The sequence below is a fragment of the Palaemon carinicauda genome, chromosome 6 (genome assembly GCF_036898095.1).
Source record: "Palaemon carinicauda isolate YSFRI2023 chromosome 6, ASM3689809v2, whole genome shotgun sequence".
Classification (NCBI taxonomy): Eukaryota; Metazoa; Arthropoda; class Malacostraca; order Decapoda; family Palaemonidae; genus Palaemon; species Palaemon carinicauda.
In genome coordinates, this window is record NC_090730.1 from 149,069,151 (window position 1) to 149,081,411 (window position 12,261).

The 12,261-nt window shown below is 36.5% G+C and overlaps 1 protein-coding gene across 2 annotated transcripts in view; it reads right to left on the minus strand.

The window, feature by feature from the left end:
• The window catches only part of LOC137642717 (chromosome-associated kinesin KIF4-like), an 85,991-nt gene that overhangs the window by 29,506 nt on the left and 44,224 nt on the right, over positions 1–12,261 (minus strand). For both annotated transcript variants that reach the window (XM_068375525.1, XM_068375524.1), the window contains exons 8-12: positions 10,258–10,433; positions 9,187–9,261; positions 6,203–6,316; positions 5,881–6,048; positions 3,501–3,719 (exon numbers count right to left, since the gene is read on the minus strand). In XM_068375525.1, the coding sequence (XP_068231626.1) occupies positions 3,501–3,719; positions 5,881–6,048; positions 6,203–6,316; positions 9,187–9,261; positions 10,258–10,433 (752 nt within the window). The remainder of the gene's footprint in view (positions 1–3,500; positions 3,720–5,880; positions 6,049–6,202; positions 6,317–9,186; positions 9,262–10,257; positions 10,434–12,261) is intronic.

Genomic DNA, 12,261 nt, shown 5'->3' on the forward strand with positions numbered 1-12,261 from the left:
TAGTTCTCAGATTACCCACTTGTGTTTTTTAGCTCTTTACAGCATTGTTTGTTTTGATTTGGTCCCTGCTTCAAGTGATCTTTGTTTACGTGTTTCATTTAATTTACATTTCTTAATTATGTCACCCAAGGGTAAAAGCAAAAACATGCATGAACAAGCAGGATGGCCAAAAGATTACTGTACGGCAGTCTCACTAATCACATACGGAAGCAAGGGAGATTATGCCAGTAACCTCCTATCTGTCCGTCATAAGGATGAGTAGGCTGATACAGCCTGTCCTGTACTACGTTAATTACCTAATATTTGGTCAATGTAGGGAATGCAATCTGGAATGAAATACCTGTCGTAAGACGAACAATGGGTTTGGTATTTCAGCATCTTCCTACTCATTCAAGGAAGGATGGGGGAGATCTACTGCTTACAGATTTAGTCTAATAAGGATTGTGCTCAGAAGTATAGCTTACCAACATTAATATCAGATCCAGGATATTATGGTACAATCACTTCAATCCTAAATAAGGGGAAGGAAAGAAGCAAAAGAACAGGTCATTCTACCTTTCAACCAGACTTATGACACATTACCACAGTCAGGCTGGGAGGAACGTAGAGAGTAGAGGTCCCCTTTTTTTTGTTTTTGTTTCATTTGTTGATGTCGGCTACCCCCCAAAATTGGGGTTCCGAAGTGCCTTGGTATATGTATGTATGTATGTACCACAGGTAAATCTAAGAACTGTTGAATTTCCTGATGAGGGGAGATGAAGGGACTCCCATAAAGAGCTTTTCTTTGTCTAAACCACTGAGTAAGCTCAGCCAGTACCTCCTGTCCCACTGGAACAGGCTGGTTCAGTGGATATCTGGAGACTAAACACTGACCCTTCAAACACAACTGAAGGGATCTTAGGTGGCCGTGAGACACAAAGTTCGAGGAAAGGAGGCGAAGACCTTGTCAACATTGAGCTGGAATTACTATCTTGCTGATCAATCATCTGATGAAAAGACTCTCGCTGCTGCTATGTCTATCAGCATTCCCAGATACTTCGACCTCTGCTTGGTTTTGAGATTCAACTTTTACAATTCATAAGGATCCCCAGATTGCAACAAAAGATGAGAAGAATATTTTAAACCTATAGCAACTGCCTCTCGGAGGCCAGAATCAACCAATTATCGAGATACATCAGGATTCATATACAGTGCAAGTAGACCCAAGCTGACACTAGTGTCAACACTCGGGTGAACAACTGGGTGCAATTCACTGTCCAAAACACAGGATCTTGAATTAATATACCCCAATGTAGAAGGAAAAACAATGAATGACTATTTATAAGTACGTATCGTAGGTTCAAGTTAGCGGTCATACATTATGTATGTTAATAATGTAAAGCTCTTATACAGTATTTACTATTTCCAAGTTACAAGAAATATAATTACAGAACAAACCAATGTACTATTCATACTAATATCATAGCTCTTGGTGAATATATACCGTATTTCCTGTCATAAGACGCACTTTTTTCCCTGAAAAATGGACCCCCAAAATCATCCTGCATCTTAACACTAAGATAAAGTTGCCTAAGGGAGTTTGACAACCCTGAAACACCTCAGTAATGACATACAAACGCTCACGCACCGGACAAAATATAAGCCTACAATTATCCTCCATATGTAATAAATAAATTTATTTTTAATGCACTTTCTTTGATTAGGGAAGGAAACAAGATGTTTTAGTTTTGGTGGACAGCTGATGACTCACCAAGCAATCTAAATACAAACATGACAACAAATGGTATCCAAGCAGACGATACTAGGATGTATTATTGGTTATGAAATTTTTGTTTCCTCATTTTATTGATATTTTGCAATAAAGCAATATTTTGGTAATGACTTTGTTGCATAGGTTCCGAAATTATACAGATAGTTGTTGGTGAACGTAAACTTGAAAAAAAAAATTGCTACAAGATGAATGTAGTGTTACTAAGTCATCTGTAAACTAAGTACACCTAGAATCACACAAACAACAGAAGAATATTCCACCTAGTGAAATTTCTAGACAATTCTTTATTTGATCAATAATTAATTTTGTATGAAATGTGTACATGAGGAATTTGGGAAATGTTACTGGAATTTTACTTCACTACCGAAATTTGGTTTGGAGCACTTGACAACACTGCTTTCACAAAAACAAACACTTGAAAATATTGTTACAATAGTAGCAACTACGACTAGTTTTGTGGCTTTTTTATAAGAATATGTAGTAAAATTGGGATAACAAGATGTACAGCTAATTAATATTTACCTATCACATTTCATAATACACCGAAATTATGAAAATTTACTGTGCCAGACAAAAATTCACAATAGAATTTGCCGACTAAGAATTGCTGCTACGATAGGTTATAAAATCGTCAATTTCTTTTTTTTTTTTTTTTCCAAAAAATTACTTAGCTAAATATAGGGTGCGTCTTACCACTTGTAGCATCCTACGACACGGGAAATACAGAATTCTAGATATCAAAACTCTTATTCGGCTAACAAGACAAAGTAACATTCAAAAACAGTAGCTCACAAAAATTTGGAAAGCTGTTTCCTAAAAGTAAATTCTGATTTAACAGTTTTCACCCTGTTATCTAAATTTTTACTTGATCCTGAACACTAATCTCTACCAACATCTTTAAGACTGGACAAAAAAGCAGAAATTAGATCTGAATACTCCTCTGAACTATTGTACTCTCACCTTTTCTCTTACTCTTTATATACCCTATCACAAACTATTGTACTCATTAACTTGACACAATCAGCCATGAGTTTCTCTCAACAATTGGAAAATTCTAATTAAAGCCTATTAAAAAAATATGTGGCACAGAAATTAGTTTCAAACCAGAGTAAGATGTGCCTTGATAATCTTGCTTTAAATATGACTAAAAAAAGGCAAAATGTATAAGAAAACACAAATTTGGGGAGCTCCAACTGGTTAAGTAAACTTCAACAATGAAAGTAATACTGTACGATACACTTAGATTACTGGCTCCAACAGGATCGATGTCCCTAGATCTTACTCTTGAATGAGAGCAACCTAGCACCAGCTGGTCTCCTGGGGAGGGAGGGGTATAGTGAAGAAAATCTTTTAATTTTGAATGTGAAAAGCTCGTGCCATTAGAATATTAGCAAAGCTAGCATGAATCCTCAAAATAATTGTAATCCTTAGAATTGTTCATACACGCAATACCAAATGGCATTTATAAGAATATACTCGAGAGTTTACCTGACATCTGGTCTCGAGTCAAGGTCTGCATGCATTTAGTTTGACATTAGACCCACTTTCCATCTCATGCCTAAGTGATGCTTGAGTCACCTCAGTCATCTTATTTGTAAGTGATACAAATGCATTTCTGTCTACTAAATATTGCAATTCTCAACTCCCTAATATATCCCCTCTGCTGAATGACTCTACAAGTCAACATCACATTAAATTCTAAATTGTACAATATGGAGAAAATTAATACCTGCAACTCCTCGTTCAACTTCGCCTGGCGTAATGTATAAGCTGTTCCAAACTGCTTCGATGGAGACTCCTCAGAATCACTCCCTGGGTCTTTGGAATTTACATCCTTTTGATCTTCATTACCATCTTCAGTTTTGTTTATGTGCGTAGTGTTTGTTGAAATGTTGTGGCGTGATAACTCATGTTCCATCATCATAGTTTCATTCTTGCGTTGTTCACCCTGTAATTAAAAAAGACAATGAGTTCATGGTGTGATAAAATTGACAGCAATTTCTATTAAATATTGAAAGATCATGAGAATTATGAACCAGAAATCAAATGAGTAATGTAGCATAACTTGTACATTTTTTTTTTTTTTTATATGACTGAAATTAGTGGATATATCATGTATTCTGAAGTGAAGAATGCATTAGAATTGTTTAACTAATATCTCATAAAGGTAATGAGTGTCAGTACCTACAATCTTACTAATCATGACATGAATAAATCAATTGACAAGTCCACTATGACTATGTGATGGAAATAATGGATCATTTCTATAAGGAATAACAAATAATTGTTATATCATTTACAACATAAATGGGGAAGACAATGCATTAGTAATATGTAAATGCGGTGCATGGCTTTCAAAATTAGAAAAAAAGTATATAAATTACATCAAGCAATGGCAGTAGTACAAATGATGTCACTAATCATGGGCTCATTTTTAGGGGATGGTCAGCTTATCAAACGAAAAATTATTCAAGTAAAAATTTAATCAAATAATGATAAGTTGAAGGTATTTAACACTTTATCTGTTTAAAGGTCGCTCATGAATAGCAGAGGCAATGGACAGTGACAATGCCCTAGCTAGCAGGACAATGCTCTAGAGATTGACCACATACAGTATAGACTTGATCAGCGACTAAGCCCCTCTCCACTTAAGTTAACCCCTTAGCTACGAGGCTGTGTATCCGCAACTCAAGCTGTGTAAAATATTTTAACCATCACATATACTTGCTTCCTTACTCTATAATAAGCTACATTTCCATGTTTATTTCTTTTACTGCTGATTACAGAATAAATTTGTCAAAGTTTACTTTATTCTTCATGTAATTATTTCTAAATAATGGTAAAGCATTGTGAATTTATGCGTATAAGAAATCTTATATTCACTGAAATAACTGTGTCATTCCGTAATAATTCAACGATAAATAGCCGTCGAAAGATATAAAACTGCTTGTAATAATAATAATAATAATAATAATAGTGATGATGACATATCCTGATGTCACGGTGTGTATTACCAGGAATGTTTTGACGTATACTGATGTCATCGTACCGAAGGAGTTAAAAGAAAACATATTGTTTTATTAAAAATTATATTAATGCAAAGTGTTGAGCGGATGAACAACTACGATGAATCAACCATAGCCAAGGACTGTAAATCTGCCATGAGAAATTTCAACTAAAAGCCAATAGATATTATTATTATTATTATTATTAAATGCTAAGCTATAACCCTAGTTGGAAAAGCAGGATGCTATAAGCCCAGGGGCCCCAACAGGGAAAATAGCTCAGTGAGGAAAGGAAACAAGGAAAAATAAAATATTTTAAGAATAGTAACAACATTTAAATAAATATTTCCTATATAAACTATAACAACTTGAACAAAACAAGAGAAAGAGAAACCAGATACAATAGTGTGACTGAGTGTACCCTCAAGCAAGAGAACTCTAACCCAAGACAGTGGAAGGCCATGGTACAGAGGCTATAGCACTACCCAAGACTAGAGAACAATGGTTTGATTTTGGAGTGTCCTTCTCCTAGAAGAGCTGCTTACCATAGCTAAAGAGTCTCTTCTACCCTTACCAAGAGGAAAGTAGCCACTGAACAATTACATTGCCGTAGTTAACCCCTTGGGTGAAGAAGAATTGTTTAGTAATCTCAGTGTTGTCAGGTGTATGACGACAGAGGAGAATCTGTAAAGAATAGGCCAGACTATTCGGTGTCTGTGTAGGCAAGGGGAAAGAACCGTAACCAGAGAGAAGGATCCAATATGGTACTGTCTGGCCAGTCAAAGGACCCCCTAACTCTCTAGCGGTAGTATCTCAACGGGCGGCTGGTGCCCTGGCCAACCTACTACCTTTTCTGTCACAGGGAAAATATTTACTTTGAAATATCACATATACACACACACATATACCAAAGCACTTCCCCCAATTTTGGGGGGTAGCCGACATCAACAAATGAAACGAAAACAAAAAGGGGACCTCTACTCTCTACGTTCCTCCAGCCTAACAAGGGACTCAACCGAGTTCAGCTGGTACTGCTAGGGTGCCACAGCCCACCCTCCCACATTATCCACCACATATCACATAAAATATATATTTACTACATACCTGTAATTCGATTATCTTATCCTGTAGGCTCTTAATCAGATTAATTTGCTCTTCAAGCTGTGGATTTTGAGTAACATCTAACGTTTTGTTTAAAGCTTCCACAGTATAACCCGTCTGAGATCGGAGTTCTTCTAACCTTGTCTTCAAACGATCGCGTGCCATTTCAGCCTGGTGAAAAAAAAAAAAAAATATTAAACAATAGTTTACATCAACAAATCATCAACAAACACCAAAATACTTCTAGTAACTGCCAATAAATATATGACAGGCTTATTCACACTAAATCAATAAATTTATTACAAAACTTGGTTAGATTACTTACTAATAATGCTTTTTCAGCCATATTTGTGTTTTCATCCAATGCTGTTTGAAGGGCTCTATTTAACTTTTCATTTTCATCTTGATAAAGCTTCAGTTGAGATAACAAGGAATTTATCTGGAAAAAATTATATATGTCAGCAAAGTAATAAAATAAATGCTCATATTAAATTTTTTTGTTATCTTTAAACAAGATTTTACAAAATACTACACTAACCAAACTTTCTAGGGATTTGAGATATTTTCTTAATGGTCTATGGACTGATTTTGTGTATTAGACCATGCAGATGGAACTTTGATAAGGGAGAAAAAATAAATAGTATTTTGTCTCGTGAGTGGATATAGAAAATTAATGTGTAGAGAATGTGCAAACTATGCAGTGAATGTGCAAACTATGCAGTGAATGTGTCAGCACAAATCAAATAATCACTCAAAAGGCAGTAGTTTGTTCTGGTAAAGGTGTGGGAGTGGACAAGAACTGTATCACAAGAGAAGGCAAGGATTTAACAATAAAAAGTGTTGAGTTCTTTTTAAACCTGAAGTACATTTCAATAGCTCATAAGGATGAGAAGGAAGTGGAGAATAGTGCTACAAGGCAAGCAGGTGGCATTTCTCTTACCTTGTAAACACTGACTGTGAAGCTGGAAGCAAAAGTTAAGAAGATAGTAAGAAAGTGGTAACAGCATTAATGAAATTGAGAGATAGCTAGAATGCTGTTCAATATCAATGTCCCATCTTTGTCTCATCTACAGGGAGCAAAGACTAACTGTAGTACTACTCTATGCAGCAAAAGCATGGGAACCAACAATGAAATGTTAATTCTAGGAATGAGCGACTAACGAATGGTAAGCTGAGTGGTCCAGGTATGGTGGAAAAGATTATTTTACAATCTACGAATAATTGGAAAGATGGTGTTGTAATAATGCTGGAAATTGAACCAAGATTTCAAATATTGAGATGGTCAGGATATTTGATGAGCGGAAGAGCAATTGGTCAGAAAATCAGTAGATATAGAGATAGCAGAACATATAGAAAATAAAATAATTAACAAATTGAAACACAATATAAGAAAATTTTACCAAGTAAAAGTTAAAAGATGGAAAAAAAAAAGTCCCCAGATTATCTTAGATTACAGCAGCCATACAACAGTACATTAAATTGAATGGTAACTGGGATTAGAGCTGTCACCTTTTTGAGGAAGTGACTGAACCACTATATGATTTCAAAAGATTGATTTTATAATAAAGTACACTTAATGGTAAACATCACAGGAGGTACAATAATCACAACCCCTAAGTTATCAAACTGGCCACACTCATTTGACACATGGACCTTGAAAGAATAACATATAATTAAAATTCTAGAAATTCAGTATTATTATTATTACTAGCTTAGCTACAACCCTAGTTGGAAAAGCATCATGCTATGAGCTCAAGGGCTCCAACAGGGAAAAATAGTCTAGTGAGGAAAGGATATAAGGAAATAAATAAATGATATGATGAACAATAATGAACAATGAACAGTAATGAACAATTAAAATAAAATATTTCAAAAACAGTAACATCAAAACAGATATTTCATATATAAACTATAAACAGACTTGTTAGTTTTTTTTCTACATGAATATCCAACTTTCCACTGGCAATGGACATGAACTCTTAAAAATAAATTCCTTAAAAAAAAAAAAAAATTTAATCAACATTTTGAACTTATCCAATATTGTAGTTGAATGTTCATTCTTGTAATTCATTAAATAACATCTCTCACATACCTAATAGGAACCCTGCAGGCCAGTTCTATGATAGTTTTGATTATCAATTAAATGATCTATCCAAACTACATTTCTAATATTAACAATCCTTAAGGAATCCTGGATGGCAGCAATTGAGAAATTTAAAACTTATAACTTGTTACTTAATCCTATCCCCTTCACCTGTTTACTTAAATATAATAGCAAATCTCTTTGGTAAAAGTCTTTATCGCAGCATTTGAGAAATTTAAATCTTAAATAACTTGTTACTTAAACCTATCCCCTTTACCTGTTTACTTAAATGTAATAGCAAATCTCTTTTGTAAAAGTTTTAATCACAGCATTTGAGAAATTTAAATCTTATAACTTGTTACTTAAAACTATCCCCTTCACCTGTTTACTTAAATATAGAGAACTATTGTCTCCCAACAGATAACATATGCTTTAAATGCAGGTTATAGATGTAAACTATAATCAATCAGTCAGCCAATCATTGCATCATTAACGTGGAGATGCTTAACCCTATTAGTTAATGTAAGTCTAAATACTCCAGAAAGAACTGAATCAATTTGAAGGAGCAAGGGTCATGGTGAGGCTATTGACTCTATAATACAATGTGTACCATCAAAACACTTACTGAATGGTGAACTAGAACCATTAAGCAAAAATTGAAAAGTTAGCCAAGGGTTCAAGTCAAAATAGGATCACTACAACCTTCAGAAGGAATGTTAGCTTTCTTATATTGCATGAACAGCAAACTTTTCCATAAAAATAGAAAATTCTTTATCAAGCACATCACTATAAACTCCTGAGAGGTCAGTAAAAGCCTGGGCAGTACCCCATCACCATCTAAATCCCTACCCTAGTCTTCCCCGGATGCTCCCCTAAATCTAAAGAAATTTTTCTTTAACAATTGTGACACAAAGTGAACAAAGATTCTGATCAAGCTACAAATCCCTTGAACAATATACAGTACACATGAACACATCCCCATTTAAACTAAAGCTAAATTATCACTGTAACAAATTATTATTCTGGATTAGCCGAGTGAAAGAAATATGCTTGACCCATTCATTAGCAACGAGTAGTCATTATCACTTCCATACATAGCCATATAGCCACAATACAGTACTAGAGGGTTATTGAAGAGAATTAAAATGGCATTGACAAACTTCAAGTAGGAAGCCTTATGAACCTCAGGCAAGTTTCACAGAATTAATAAAAAAAAAAAAAATTACCTCATCATTGGTGGCCTGTGAAAATCCATTATTACCATTGCTAGATGCAAGAAGTTGGACCTGCAACTGCTGAACCTAGGAAAGAAAAAATCAAAACAATAAGTTGTAAGTAAAGTCCTTTCAATTGCAATACAAATGTAAATCAGATAATAAAATAAAAAATTTCTTCACTCTTTATCCTATGGTCTTTCTTCATGAACTCTCATCAGGTCCAGGTCTTTGTCTATCACCCATTTTCACAACTTCCAGGTCCTTTTTTACTGGTCTTTGTACTATTACTTTCTTGTCTAATGTTTTCTGAACAAATGTTCCTCATCCCTCCTCCTTACATGTCTAAACCCTCTCAATCTATTTTCCAGCCCTTGCACACACAATCTCTACAGCTTCATTATTCATAATATGATTTTCCCACAAACAACAACCCTGATTTTAAATATTCGATAGACATCGCTTCAAAATACATTTTTTCTTGACAGTGCAAATGTAACTGAAATCTGTGATTAGAAGGAACACCACCATATTTCGGTAACTCGCCTTACTATAGAGATACATTTTCTATTGTGCAAACAACCCGTTTTCATCAACTGACCTCATTTTTAATGGATGACTATTTTATTCTCGGCCTAGCTGGCTAATCTCTTTTATCATGAAAAAATTTTCTTGCAATGAGTTAGAAAAATCTTCACATCTAGTTTTGCAGCGTGAAAATTTTGTAAGCAGATTCTTTCGTAAAGAGAGGTATGACTGTAAATACATATATAATGAAAATGCCTCGTCTTCATAACATTGTTATCCAATTACATTTTTTTTACTAAAAACAAAAAGGATATACAGTATTACAGTGCTCTTTAAACACAGCAGTGACTCGTGAAGGAAAGCTGCTGTGATTCCATTCCATTTGGATGAGGAATTAACTTGTCATGACTTTCCCTCTAGATTAAAAATTATATCCAAGCTTCACAAAATTCACTGCAACTGTACATCATGTATGCACAACTGCTTTCAATTTAGATTTTATAACTTTTATCAACTGCTTGCCATTCAAAACACAACAAAAGTTATCATAAATACCTGTTGTCTCAGTTTTGCTAATTCAGCTGCCTGAGGATCCCGGTTAACAATGGGCTTGTTTTTAATCTTTCGGGCACGATCCGCATATCGTAGAGTGCTCAAAGTTTCTTCCAGGTTACTATCAGCAGGTGACACACATGCAAGCATTACTGTGTGAGAATTACCTCCCAAGGAATCTGAAAGTTCATAAAATGGGTATACAGTATCAATAATTTCATAAATTTACTTTCTATTCAAATTTTAATAAGAGGATGTGGTGTAGTCCAACAAAAATTCTTTTTATAGCCACTAGATCTCAAGATTAAAACAAATGATATAAAGTATCAGGAACTTCACTTCAAGTCCTATTAAATGTAATTATACATGTCTTAACTCTAAACAGTTCATAAAACTCCCACCCCAACCTACAACATTGAAAATTATATTGATGGCTCAGAGGTCTGGTTAAAATCACAAATTTCAAGTAATTTGTATTTTTCCTAACAGTACTTACCTCGAACTACTTTCTTAGGAGTATCTGGGATTCTCCTCTCAACCGACCAGATTTTTGAGTAGTTTCCCCTATCTCCGTTTTCTCTAGTGGGGTCCCTCCGTGGCGGATGGATACTCGCCCTGAGGCGACCCGGGTCAGAGTGCAAGAGCATGGACCTAGGTCTCGGTCGTCAGTAAGCTTTTGATAACAATACATACGAACTCCTGCAAGACACTCGGGGAAGGCTGGGCGGGCCATAACCTCGAATCAACAAGGTGATATCTTCTTAGGTGGAAAGGTCAACCCCTCTCAGTCTACAGATGAGGCTTAAGGCTGAACGATAGCCTTTAATTGCCGAGACTGAGAAGAGTTTTTCCTCCCTGAGATACACAAGGAAGTCCAACACTAATGGAAGAGAGGGATCGAGTGGAGACACGCCTCGCCCTCAACACCAAGCTGCAAACACTCTCCATCTTGCTTGGTAGAGGTTTGTGGAAGATTGGCACAGGTGCCTGGACATGTGCTCAGCCACCTTCCCTGAAAAGCCTCTGCTTCAGAGGAGTGACTGGACAGCTTCCCGGCATGAAGCTTCAGGAAGGGGATTCTCCCATGGGGGACACCACTGTGTGGCTGCGTCAGCAGAAGGGGTTCTGGAGGAAGAAACCTTGGAACCTGAACCAGCATGGAAAGAAGGTCTGCGTACCATTCTCTGCTTGGCCATGCCGGAGATAATAGGGTTAGCTTGCAGTTCCGGGAGGTCCTGAGTTTATTGATCACCCTTCTGAGCAGGCAAAAGGGTGAAAAGGCGTACACGTCCATGTTGTCCCAAGAATGTTGAAGGGCGTCCTGGATCGCTGCCTGATGGTCTGGAACTGGGGACCCGTAGCGGGGAAGTTTCGCATTCAGAGAAGTGGCGAACAGGTCTATTGCGGGGAAACCCCACAAAGCTATTACTGTCTTCGCTACTCGAGGATCCAAAGACCATTCGCCACTCAACACTTGGTGATGCCTGCTCAGTTGATCCGCCACGATGTTTCTCTGGCCCTGAATAAACCTGGCTGTGAGAGAAATGTTGTGACCTTCCGCCCACTGGCAAATCTGGACCGCTAGCAGACAGAGGTCTCTTGCCAGAGTACTCCCTTGTTTGTTGATGTACGAGACGGCGGCGTAGTTGTCGCTCATCAGCACCACCTCTCGTCCTTGTAGATCTTTTACAAAGTATTTTAGGCCTTTCCAGGCTGCTAATAATTCCAGGTGATTTATATGGAGAGTTTGTTCTATCGGAGACCAAACTCCTGATGCTAATTTCGGGCCTAGGTAGGAACCCCAGCCCCGTAGCGATGCGTACGAAAAGAGTTTTAACTTCAGACTGGGGCTTTGGAGGGGAATGCCCTTTTGGGTATTCTCTCTGGTTGACCACCAATGAAGATCTTGTATCACCAGAGCTAGAACCTCCACTGACAAGAATGGGGAATCGATTTTTTGAGACTAATGGGTCTTCAGATGCCACTGGAAACTTCTCATTCTTGATC